The sequence below is a fragment of the Thamnophis elegans genome, chromosome 12, assembly GCF_009769535.1.
Source record: "Thamnophis elegans isolate rThaEle1 chromosome 12, rThaEle1.pri, whole genome shotgun sequence".
NCBI lineage: Eukaryota > Metazoa > Chordata > Lepidosauria > Squamata > Colubridae > Thamnophis > Thamnophis elegans.
This window is the reverse complement of record NC_045552.1, coordinates 59,729,674-59,742,428: the sequence shown is the minus strand read 5'-3', so window position 1 is coordinate 59,742,428 and position 12,755 is coordinate 59,729,674. Positions and strand designations below refer to the sequence as shown.

The window sequence follows — 12,755 nt, the reverse complement described above, 5'->3', positions numbered from 1 at the left end:
GTCGAATCTCACTGACCAGCGAAGCCATGAGCAACAATTTAAGCCCTCAACACAGCCTCTACTTGTTTGTTACACAATGAAATCAGCCTAGTGGAATGTGGACAGAAAAAGGACTTGCAACCAGCATTCTAGACTGTGGAGGGACTCGTGTTCACAGCCTGCATTCAAGAAGAATTTTTGAATTCATCAACACACGATGTCACCGCTTCTTCTGAAAATGTTGAGGGCACGTTGAGGACAACATCCTTACATTACAAGCCTGGCCTACCTCAAAATACCAATTTCCTCGAAGAAGAAGGGCAAAAGCCTGCTCCTCGCCACTTGCTCTGGGTCTCCAAGAAGCTGCTTTTCATCTCTGCTTCTCTTTCTTTCCCCTCTTCTGCCTTTCTCTCCCTCCCCGGGGGCATCCTTCCAAGCTAAACCTTGGTTTCCAACCCACCTTCCAATTTGATTTTCTAAGAACGCCGGTGGGGCCCTGCGTTCGAGCCAGAGCTATTCTTGGAAACAGAGGCTTTGTTTGAAGATGGTACTTTCCTAGCTTCCCTTTCTCTAAAACAAATGAATAAAACAAAATGGAAAGAATGCAAATGGATTCAGAGAGGAGGAGGCATAGACAACAACAGGTCCTACGGAAGAAGAGATGTCGCTGGTTGGCCCTTACTCACATTCCAGGGTTCAGAGTAAGCTGTCTAGCAAGTCTGCCTGGAACCCACACTGTACATTGGATATTAATACAATCAAGAGAGTCCAGAGGTATTTCACGAGAAGAGTCCTCCATTCCTTTGCTCCCAACAGAATCCCTTAGGCCACCAGGCTCAAAATTTTGGCCTCGGAGAATCTGGAACTACGCTCCCCTATGGTCTGACTTAAGCGTAGTACACAAAATTGTCTGCTACAACATCCTACCTGTCGATTACTACTTCAGCTTCAACCTCAATAATACACAGGCAAATAATAGATACAAACTCAAAGTAAACTGCTCCAAACTCAATTGCAGGAAACACGACTTCAGCAACAGAGAGGTCAACGCCTGGAATGCTCTACCTGACTCCGTTGTTACCGCCTCAAATCCCCCCCCCGCCGCACAGCTTCAACCTTCAACTGTCTATTGTGGACCTCACCCCATTCCTTAGAGGTCCGTAAAGGGGACGAGCATAAGCACACCAGCGTGCCTTCCGTCCCCATTTATTTGTACTCATTTCCTGTGTTTATGTCCATGTTTATACCTGCTATCTTGTCCATGTTTGACAAACTGGAAAAGAAGAGAAAGAGAATAGAATTCTTTATTGGCCAAGTGTGATTGGACGCACAAGGAATGTGTCTTTGGTGCGTGTGCTCTCTCAGTGTACATAAAAAGACAGGATTAATTCGTATTTGTACACAAATGCAAGTCCCGCTTCCCCTCGTAGGTTCTTTTCTTTGCAAACTATTTTCTCTTCTTCGGTCACCGTAGGCCTTCCGCTCAACAGAATGGGGCCAGGGTTTCCTACAGCCTGAAACACCCCCCCCCGCCCCCATTGATACTTGTCAATGTTTAACAGCCGAGGCTCTGAGCTTCAGATAAAAAGAGCTGAGACCAGATTCGATCTCCCTGTTGTCCCAGGGAAGAGCCTTTTTACGGAACTGCCTGGCTGGGCTGCAGACGGATCTGAGATGGGATGGTTGGAATGAAAACACAGGCTGGTCCAAGAAGGGTTAGTTTTTGGAATGCAACCTCGCCGTCTCTAAAATAAAAGACACGGAAAGCACGCACCAGCCCCGTTGCAACCCACGTCTCTCCCCGTGGTCCAGCCTCCAGCGGCGGCTCCCCTCTCAGGCGTTCCTGGACCTGCTAGAAAAATCCCACTTTCTGCCGATTGTTCTTTCTTCTTCCTGGCTATTGTCCACATTCTTTTCTCTCTCTCTCTCTCTCTGTAAATAGTTGCCACGCTCCAGGATGAAGAAGACTTGAGTGGGAGAGAAACAAAGGACGAATCTGACTTGCATTTGCAAAATGCCTGTGCAAAAGAGAAAGACACGGAGACTCTGGGAAGCACGCAGAGAAGAGCAATGAAGATGATCAGGGGGCTGGAGGCCAAAAGTTACAAAGAACGGTTGCGGGGAATTGCCTATGTCTAGTCTAGTGAAAAGAAGGACCAGGGATGATGTGATAGCAGTCTCCCAATATCTCAGGGGCTGCCACAAAGAAGAGGGAGTCAAGCTCTTCTCCAAAGCACCTGAGAGTTGAACAAGAAGCAGTGGGTGGAAACTCATCAAGGAGAGAAGCAGCTTAGAACTGAGGATAAATTTCCTGACAGTGAGAACAATTAATCAATGGAACGATTTATCTGCAGAAATTGTTGGTGCTCCCATCACTGGAGGTTTTTGAGATTGGATAACCATTTGTCTGAAATGGCTTAGGGTTTCCTGCTTGAACAGTGGGGTTGGACTTGAAGACCTCCCTCCCAACTCTGTTATACTGTTGTTCTAAAACTCACTGAAGTTAACTCTCCTTTGCTCTGTCAGAAAAGACCATGAGGGAAGTATGTGCTGAGTTATTCTGATCATGGATCAAAAGAAGGTCTGGATGACGAATCCTTTCTCCGCATTCAGCATTCATTCAATAGCAATAGGAGTTCGACTTATCTACCGCTTCATAGGGCTTTCAGCCCTCTCTCAGCGGTTTACAGAGTCAGCATATCGCCCCAACAACAATCCGGGTCCTCATTTCACCCACCTCGGAAGGATGGAAGGCTGAGTCAACCTTGAGAAACGGTGAGATTAGAACCGCTGAACTGAAGATAGCAGTCAGCTGAAGTGGCCTGCAGTACTGCACCCTAACCACTGCGCCACCTCGGCTCTTAAGGTCCATGAAGGCCAATTTCTCCATCTTGACCTGATCCTTTCTGGTTCTGACAGACTACAACCCCCATCTCTTTTGAGCCATGTGGAGGTCATCTGGAGAGCATCACTCTTGGGAAGTTGGATGGGGAATCTAATATTTTAACAATGCATTTAGTATTGCAGACAAGAAGTAGGGAAGTTATCTAGAGATCTAGAGATCTAGAGTCGAAGATTCTAAGAAAAGTCTAGCATGTTGGAAGTCAATTCTACAAACCTTCAACCAGCATGAAAAGACCTTGGAAGATCAAGTCCACCCAATTGAGGACTTGTATTGTGTCCTGTATAGGGTAAAGGTTCCCCTCACACATGCTAGTCGTTCCCAACTCTAGGGGGCGTTTCAAAGCCAAAGAGCCAGTCCGAAGATGACTCCGTAGTCATGTGGCCGGCATGACTAAACGCTGAAGGCATATGGAAGCGCTGTTCCCTTCCCACCAAAGGTGGTTCCTATTTTTCTACTTGCATTTCTACGTGATTTCGAACTGCTAGGTTGGCAGAAGCTGGGACAAGTCACGGGAGCTCACTCCATTATTTGGCGCTAGGGATTCGAACCGCTGAACTGCCGCCTTTCTGATCAACAAGCTCAGCGTCATAGCCACTGAGCCACCACGTCAGTGTCCTATATACAACGGTACAAAATTGGGAAGTCTAGGCTGGAAAGTTGGTGGAGAACCACAGAAACGGGGGAACAAGTCCCCCCACTGCCTCTCTGCTTTGGGAATAAGGAGCTGTGGAAGGAAGGAGACAACGCAGCAGGTGAGAATAACAGAGGAAGATGGGTCTATGCAATAATGTGCTTCTGATTTATTTAATACTGGGAAAGTGTATGGCAATAGAAGGAGCATGATACCCGTTGCTACCTCTGGGTGAGAGTGAATGGTAGAAATTGATGGAGCACTCAGAATATTCATTTTATGTTTCAATGTGGGAAACTTCCCCAAGAAAGCAACGGACTCCAGAAGAAGCTGAATCATTGCTCTTCTCTTCCTTCTCCACCTCCTCCAAATTTAAATGTAGGATTCTGCACCTTTTCCTGATGGCTTGCAGGGATCTCACCTGGCGAAGGACGGCAAGAGATGAGAAGGCAACGGCCTCTTGAGTCATCCGGAGCACTTCAGTTTCTTCTGTCAAGTGGCTGATTCATTGTTGGCGATGAATTCCTTGCTCGTAATCAGGGAGCCCAACCTGTAAGTGGACATTACTAAACCACATTCTTGCTCTGAGTGACTCCACTAATCCAGAATGTACACCTGGGAGCCTCGTCGTGTTAGTCTCACCTGTGGAATGGGACCAAACTAGAGAGCTTGTAAGAGAGAACTAATCCAAGGAGAGAATCCTTAGAATTAAGGAGAAATTTCCTGACAGGGAGGACAATGGGTCAGCACAATTGCCTTGCCTCCAGAAGTTCTGGGTGCTCCATCACTGGAGGTTTTAAGAAGATATTGGACAACTGTTTGTCCGGAATGGAATAGGATTTCTTGTTTGATCAGGGGGTTGGACTAGAAGACCTCCAAGGCTCCTTCCAACTCTGTTTATTCTGAGCTTCTGCAAACTCACAGCCTTTGGTTCCCCTTGCAAGGGATTTTAGGACTCTAAGAAGGATGTTCTTCCTTATTTTTCTGCTCCTCGTATCCTGTATTATGCCATTGTTTTCCCCTCTGGAGTTTTTGATCCACTGAAGTGACCCAGTACATGGGAACTCAAAACATTCTCAGGATTATTGTTATTGTTGAGATTTACCGTCTGTAATGAAAGATGTCACTCCATCCAAGCATCTCAAAATCACCTGTGATGCTTTAGATCAGCCCTTCTTCACGCCAGCAGCCATCCCCAACACCCCTTGCAAGAGATCCTTTCAATGGCTACAATAAACCCTTGGAACTTCTCAAACAAAAATGCCAGGGTGACATTTTGGCATCAAAGTAGATTAGAGGGATGTGCAAAGCATTGTGGCCCCCAATGTTTTTGACTTATGGACACTCCCAGGGATGAAATTCAGTGGATTCTGGAGAACCGGTAGCGGAAATTTTGAGTAGTTCGGAGAACTGGCAAATATCACCTCTGGCTGGCCCTGCCCCATCTATGCTCTGCCCCCCACCTGAGTCCCAGCTGACCAGGAGGAAATGGGGCTTTTGCAGTATCCTTCCCTTTGCCACGCCCACCAAACCACAGAACCGGTAGTAAAAAAGATTGAATTTCCTCACTGAACAAGAGTTACACTAATATCAAAGAAATAGCGGATTAGAACCACTAAAGAAAGGATGCAAACGGGAGAACAGAATGAAAGGTGCATAACAAACATTTAACTGATTTTTATTTATGTGAAATCATTAAAATTGAACTGCTCAACGGTCCCGCGGCCAAGCTGGTTGCGGTGAGGTGGCTGCATTCTGTGTCATTCAACGGTAGCCCCCGATTGCAAAGAATGGCTTTTGAACCTCCAGAATGTCTCAACAAATGTGAAAAGTTATTATCTACTTCTATAGTCTGCCTTTCTTCCCAAAGAGCATCTCTACTTCAATGCATTTCGTAAAGTATCCACGTTGGAGAAATTTCTTTGATCGGTTTCAAGCCTTTATCAAAAATGACAGCAGTTAAGTTAAAAACCCAGCGTGAAGACATTTGATACAACATCTAAAGAAATTCCTTGCTAGTTAAGCAAATGAATTCATATCCCAGGCATTTTTCAGGGTGTTTTAAGGTACAGGTGAAGCCTCTTTTCAACTCAAGCTTCACTCTTCATCATTTTGTGGGCACATCCCTAAAAAAAAAACCAGTTGCGTTTTCCTGCTCATCGCCCAACCAGGTAATAACCAGCTTTAACTCTGCTTAACTCAGTGGCTAAGATGCTGAGCTTGTCGATCAGAAAGGTCAGCAGTCCGGTGGTATGAATCCCTAGCACCGCATAACCGAGTGAGCTCCCGTGACTTGTCCCAGCTTCTGCCAAACCTAGCAGTTTGAAAGCACGTAACAATGCAAGTAGAAAAATAGGAGCCACCTTTGGTGGGAAGGGAACAGTGTTCCGTGCGCTTTCGGCATTGAGTCATGCCGGCCACATGGCCATGGAGACGTCTTCGGGACAGAGCTGGCTCTTCGGCTTTGATGAACGGAGATGAGCTCCATGCCCCCTAGAGTCTTGGAACGCTAGCATATGTGCGAGAGAAACCCTTACCTGTTAACCTTTATGAAAACAAAGCAAACTAGGATCGTTTGGTGGCACTCTCTTGATTAATCAGGATTTTTTCTCTATGAAGTTCCCTTAAGAAAAAGGCCTCTCCTCTTGCTTAAAAATTAGTAAAAACTCATATGGGACATATGAATAATTAGATGAATTTCTTCCCCCCTGCGATATCAACCTTCCCTCGCAAGGAAAACCAGAACCATCAGAAGAAAACTTGTTAGCCACCACCAGAATGGGATACTCTACTTATCTCTCCATAGTTCACTTTATGGATCTCCTTGGAAATGCCCAGTTTGCGATAAATGTCATTAAAGCGCTTTAAAGAAATCGCCCTGTATCCTTTACTGCTTTGTTATTCGGGATGGCTTAAGCAGCGATATAAATCCAGAGCAGGCCTGTCATTTATGACATAATTAACGTTTTAAGTCTCTCCTAGTAAAAAGAGAAACAAAACACCAGCCAGGCAAGTTTACTGAACTGATTTGCAAAATGTGAATATTCTCAGTGCTCGTATTTATCATCACACTAGACTCCAGCTTTTATTGTTCTAAGGAAAACATTCCTGCACCTGCACCAGGATAAATAGAGGAAACGGAGGAAAGGAAATAAATGGGATCTTTATTTCCCAACAGAAGGCACCATAAATTCTCCAGCCTTCAGCACCCTGGAAATCCCCCCTTTTCTCTAGAGCAGGAGTGTCCATCCTTGGCAATTTTAATACCTGTGTGGACTTCAACCTTCCCAGAATTCCTCAGCTGGACAAATGCATTCAGGGAGACCTGCCTATGGAGATGCTCAGGCATCCAGGTCGTGGTTTGTCCCCAAAAGGGCTTTCCCCCCCCAGGAGACAAGTGGGACTTTCTGGTTTTTCTCTGAAGAGGTTTCGCTTCTCATCCAAGAAGCTTCCTCAGCTTCTCTCAGAAGCTTCTCCAGCTTCTCTCAGAGCTGAAGAAGCTCCTTGGGTGAGAAGCAAAACGTCTTCAAACCAGAGAGTCCTGTTGCTTCTTGAGAAAGCACCTTTGGGTTCAGAGAGATAGTTAAATAAATCGTTAATCCCTGATTTATTTTACTCTCTCAACGCAGGAGGTCCTTGACTTACAACCATAATGGAGCCTCCTCATTGTGGTCAGTAAGTCATGGAAGTATGTGATTTTACAACCTTCTTTGCAAACGGTTGTTAAGCGAATCACCAAGCTTGTAAATCAATACATTGGTTGTTCGCGGATGGGGAGTTTTTGCTGAAAATGGAAACAAAGACCAGTTTTTGGTGGAAATGTCATAAAATGTGGTCCTGTGACTACGGAGGCTGCCAAACATGGCCATAATGTGAGCTGGCTGCGAAATGTCCCTAATGCAGTCACATGACTGTGGAGGGCATATCAGAACGTTGGAACTGGGTTCTAAGTCCATTGTGTCCACTGTAACTTCACCTTGTTGCGACCAGTCACAAGTCAAGGAGGAGACTGGGCAGCACTTGTCTCAAATGGTATAGGATCTCCTGCTTGAGCAGGGGGTTGGACTGGAAGACCTCCAAGGTCCCTTCCAGCTCAGACGTTTATATCATTAACAGAGTTGGAAGGGACCTTGTAGGTCATCTAGTCCAACCCCCACCCAAGCAGGAGACCCTACACCATTTCCAACAGATGGCAGTCCAGACTCTTCTTGAAAGCCTCCAGGGATGAAGCTCCCATAACGTCTGAAGGCAACTTCTGGTTCCATGGGTTGATGGTTCTCCCTGTCAGAAAATATTCTCCTTATTTCCAGGTTGAATCTCTCCTTGCTCAGTTTTCCATCCGTTATTCCTTGCCTGGACTTCAGGTGCCTTGGAAAATAGCCTGACCCCTTTCCTCTGGGGCAGCCCCTCCAATGTTGGGAGACTGCCTCATGGTCCTTCCTTGGTCCTTCTCTTCACTAGCTCTGCTCTATTTAATTGCAGTGAAGGCATTTGCCCCAAAGCCAACAATCAAGTCCTTCTCACAAACTTCTCCCCAGCAGTTGGCTCTCCATTCTAATCATTTCCTTGCCTCTGGAGATTCCTTTGCTTTATTGTCAAGGGTTGTAACCAGATCCCTACAGAAAGGAGGATCACGGCATCGGGCAGAAACAGCTCAGCAGCTGCTTGTTCCCACTTCAGGTTGGCTTCTGCAACTGCAGCTGGCAAGGTCAGTGAGCGCCCAACACTGTTGTGAGCCCAACAGCCACTTTTAATCTCAGGATACACAATGATTCCTGCAGGTTGGCACCCTGCACCCTTCATGGAAACCCAGGCTGAATATTTTCCTAGGACCTCGCCCAGCAACAGCAACAGGATCCACATAGCACTGAGTGGTTGCTTTGATTTTAGCCCTCTACGTGGACCCGGCCATTAGGGTACTTTCAGGGGCCATCAACCTGCGGCTCTGGAGCCGCATGTGGCTTTTTCATCCCTCTGCTGCGGCTCCCTGTCACCAGTAGGCTCCAGAATTGATAGGGCTTTCGGTTAGGACAGGTAGGGGAAAAACAACGCCGTGCTAGGAAGAGACTCTATGGTGGGGGAACGGACTCTTCCGGTAGGCTCCAGAATTGAGTGTTTAAGGTTGCCGACCCCTGCCTAGTTAGACAAACCATAACTGGGTGGTGGCATGAATCAGGATGCTTCTCTTCAGAAAATTTCCCACTTTCTGGCCCTATCGGCCCTCTGACTTCTATTCTTTTTTCCATTTATGCAATTCTGGGTAGAGAGCATCAAGATTTCAAAGCGAATAGAAACATCCTTCCAAGAAAGATCACTTTAATTAATCTTTAATTCTGAGGGTTGAAACCATCTTTCTTTCTTCAGCCGGCCGCACCTGGGAAATCTGATCAGGCTCAAAGGGTCACATTGTGGAGCCCTTACAGGGGGCTCCAGCTCTCTGGAGAAGACTGTGATGCTGGGGAAAGTGGAAGGAAGGAGGAGGAGGAGGAAGAAGGTGTAGTGCTGATGGTTGCGTTACTTGAAGATTTGGAGGACCGGATGGGGGCAGATAATCACGGAGAAAATCCATCTATGTGGCTGCTAAGAGTCAACACTGACTTCACAGCATACTATCCATCCATCCATCCATCCATCCATCCATCCCCCATCTATCTATCCTGTCCTATCTCACCCACCCACCCATCCATTCATCTCGATCCACCATCCATCCATCCATCCATCCATCCATCCATCCTACCATCCATCCATCCATCCATCCATCCATCCATCCATCCATCCTACCATCCATCCATCCATCCCATCCATCCATCCATCCATCCATCCATCCATCCATCCATCCCCATCTATCTATCCTGTCCTATCTCACCCACCCACCCATCCATTCATCTCGATCCACCATCCATCCATCCATCCATCCATCCATCAATCCATCCATAGGAGCCAAGGTGGCGCAGTGGTTAAATGCAGCACTGCAGGCTACTGCTAGATCAGCAGGTCAGCGGTTCAAATCTCACCGGCTCAGGGTTGACTCAGCCTTCCATCCTTCCGAGGTGGGTAAAATGAGGACCCAGATTGTTGGGGGCAATATGCTGACTCTCTGTAAACCGCTTAGAGAGGCCTGAAAGGCCTATGAAGCGGTATATAAGTCCACTGCTATTGCTATTGCATCCATCCATCCTACCATCCATCCATCCATCCATCCATCCATCCATCCATCATCCATCCTACCATCCATCCATCCTTCCATCCATCCATCCATCCTATCCAGTGGTGGGTTTCGGATTCCCCGGAGTTACCCATAGGCATGTGCATGCGTTCTAGCATCAAATGACGCTTCCACAAGCCTCCACGATGCTCCAGCTGCTCCGCAGAGCATCAGGGTTCTCGTCTGCAACCCACCACTGATCCTATCCCATCCGTCCATCATCCATCCATCCATCCATCCCAGCCCAAGAAGCTAAGGTATTAGGTAGTTTTGGGACAGCCGGAGTGGTTTACAACCAAGAGGATGCGCTGGCTGACTTGAGACTTTTGTCTTGAGCGCCCATAAGCGGTTGATGCTAGCCAGGTGCCTTTCTCTCTCCTCCAAAGCGAAACGTACAACTCTAAAAAGAAGAGTCGTCTCTGATTTGGACAAGCTGGGAAAGAAAGTTTGCTCAAAGCCCCCCCCCCCTTTTTTTTAATGCTAACCGCTTTCCCCAAACGAAGACGGGACAGTAACTTAAGTCTTCCTTCTAGGTAAATACAACCTACACAAGTTTACCCAGGGAGCCCAGGCAAGCGGCGAGAGAGCTCCAAGGCAGACGGCTCAAACAACGTATTCGAACAACCTCAGAATTAAAATCCAAACAAACGGCCACCAGAGAAATTAAACCGAGGCTTTAAAGCTAAAAACCCAGCCGGGAAATTTGCTCTTAGTAAACTCTTCAATCGAGGGCAGTGATGAGCCCCAAGAAGATGCAATCCCTGCTCTTCCAGCGAACGTCTCCCCCAAAAGAACTCAGAGCCAGCAGGATTGTTGGGTCAAGAAATTCAAACTTACAATGCGCATGTACAAAGTTTGCCAGAAGTCTTGAAAGACTTCATGAAAGAGACGGGAGCAGAGTGGTACCGGTGGCCTAGAGGTGGAAGCGCACAATCAGGAGGCTGTGAGTTCGATCCTAGGGAGAGGCAGATATTTCTCTCTCTGGGCACCATGAGAATATATCTGCTGAACAGAACTCCGCTCTGGCGACGGGAAAGGCATCCGGCCAGTAAACACTCTGCTACCTCCAGACTCCACCCCAACGCAAGGGATTACGGGGACATTAAAGAAGACGAGGAGGGAAGGGAGAAGGACAAAAGCCACTTCTGTGGGCTTACCTGCCGCGCCTGCGATGACAACGGGGACGGCTGGACGTGCCGCTGCGGCATCCGTTGCGGCGGCTGCATCAACTGCCGGAGCTGCTGCTGGAGGAATTGGTTGTGTTGACTTGTTGGGACTGTGGCGAGGTTGCAGCTTGCTGCTGAAGATAGTGCATGAGGGACTGCTGGCCCGTGGAGGACCCCATGGGCGGCATCTTCTGGGGAGGGGCGGCCTCTGAGCTGAAGTGGGAGAGGGGCTTGGTGTTGCTGAAGGGAAAACTGGTCTTGGGCCCGGGCCCTTCGCTCCCCAACCCCGCTTGGATGCTGTTGGAAGACTGCGTCAGCATGACGTTCATGTTCTTGGACTGGGAGGGCGGCATGTTTTTGTAGAGGGAGCCCGGCATGTTGGCCGGGTTGCTGGTCGGGGTGGCGTTGGCGATCAAGGTGCTTTGAGGGCTGAAAAGGCTGCTGGTGCAAAGCTGGGCTGGAGAGCTTCTCCGGCCTGTAGGGCGACGGCCCCGCGTTGGGAGAACTCTTAATGCTGCTGGTTGAGATGCTGGACATGATGGAGCTGGGGGGGCTGAAAGGCTTGCTGATTGAGGACCGGACTGGAGAGCTTCTCTGGCCCAAAAGGGGGAGACAGACCCCCAGGGGGGTTACTGTTGGACGTGATGCTGGAGAGCAGAGGGTTCTGGGGGCTCTGGATGTTGCTTCCTGGCAGGCCGTTGGGAGTCATGCTGGAGATCATGACGTTTGGGGGCTGAAGGGCTGGTGGTGAGGAGAAGAACCTTGCCGGTAAGGAGGCGAAAGGCCTGTGGGAAGAGATGGTGGGCCAGTTGGGCGTTGGGGGCTTGGACGTTGGCGCCTGCTTGCTGGCTAAGTGCTTCAACTGCTGGGCGTGCCAATTGGCCCCGGACATGTGGAGGGCCTGTCCCTTGTTGGGCGTGGCCGAGGAAATGGGTGACCCCACAGCCTTGTTCTGAGACGGGGACCGAGTATCCAGCTCCGGAAGGAGGCGTCACCTGTGGGGAGCCACCGCTTCGGTTGCATCCGGGAGAGAAATCTTTACTGGGGATGTGATTGTCCAAGGGGGGGGCCTGCGGAGAAGATTTAGAAGAGCTGTTCATGGCTGAGGGCGGGTGGGCCAGGCCCCCCATGGGCTCTTCGGGCTTGCTCCCCAAGATCTTCTCCAGGTCCAGGTCGTTGGGAGAAGGATCCGGCATCTTGGTCAACATCTTCCAGCAAATCCTGAAGTTCCTGGTCCACGGCGTGCATGTTGCTCCCTTTCTCGCCGTAATGGCCCCCGAGGGGCCCTTTCTGCCCAACCTCGGCATTCGGAGGGACGGCGAAGGGAGACCCCATCCCGCTTCCGTTCATGTGGTTGTTTTCAAGGAGCATTCCGTGTCCGGGCATGGCGGGAGTCCCGTGATTGGTTGAATACGGAGAGCCCTGCATATCGGGGCATGAAACAGAATTGGACCCGGGGCCCATGGAGAGAGTGACGTCGTCCAGACAAAGCCGCTTGCTCTCGCTTGGGAAGAGGAGGTCAGGCATGGCGCCGGAGGCGGGAGACGCATCGTCCGCCACTTTCCTCTTCACAGATCCCTGCAATGGCCAGATAAAAAGGCTTTCGTTAAACAGGCCAGAAACGATGGACTTCGCACCCCATCTTTGCTCAATGGGGGCAGCTGGTTTGTCTAGTACAGTGTTTCTCAACCTTGCAACTTGAAGATGTCCGGACTTCAACTCCCAGAATTCCCCAGCCAGCATTCGCTGGCTGGGGAATTCTGGGAGTTGAAGTCCGGACATCTTCAAGTTGCCAAGGTTGAGAAACACTGGTCCAGGATAGGAGCCAGGAGACTGTGAATTCTAGTCCTGGGGACATGAAAGCTAGCC

General features: G+C 48.9%; 1 protein-coding gene across 1 annotated transcript in view; it reads right to left on the bottom strand.

Annotated features, from left to right (window-relative positions):
• LOC116516037 (mastermind-like domain-containing protein 1) overlaps window positions 1-12,459 on the bottom strand; it is a 38,257-nt gene extending 25,798 nt beyond the window's left edge. Inside the window, 8 exon segments of the mRNA XM_032228393.1 lie at window positions 10,878-10,987; window positions 10,990-11,320; window positions 11,322-11,447; window positions 11,449-11,615; window positions 11,618-11,678; window positions 11,680-11,847; window positions 11,849-12,091; window positions 12,093-12,459. Of these exon segments, the coding sequence (XP_032084284.1) occupies window positions 10,878-10,987; window positions 10,990-11,320; window positions 11,322-11,447; window positions 11,449-11,615; window positions 11,618-11,678; window positions 11,680-11,847; window positions 11,849-12,091; window positions 12,093-12,413 (1,527 nt within the window). The 5' untranslated portion in view covers window positions 12,414-12,459.
• Between the last annotated feature and the right edge of the window lie 296 nt (window positions 12,460-12,755).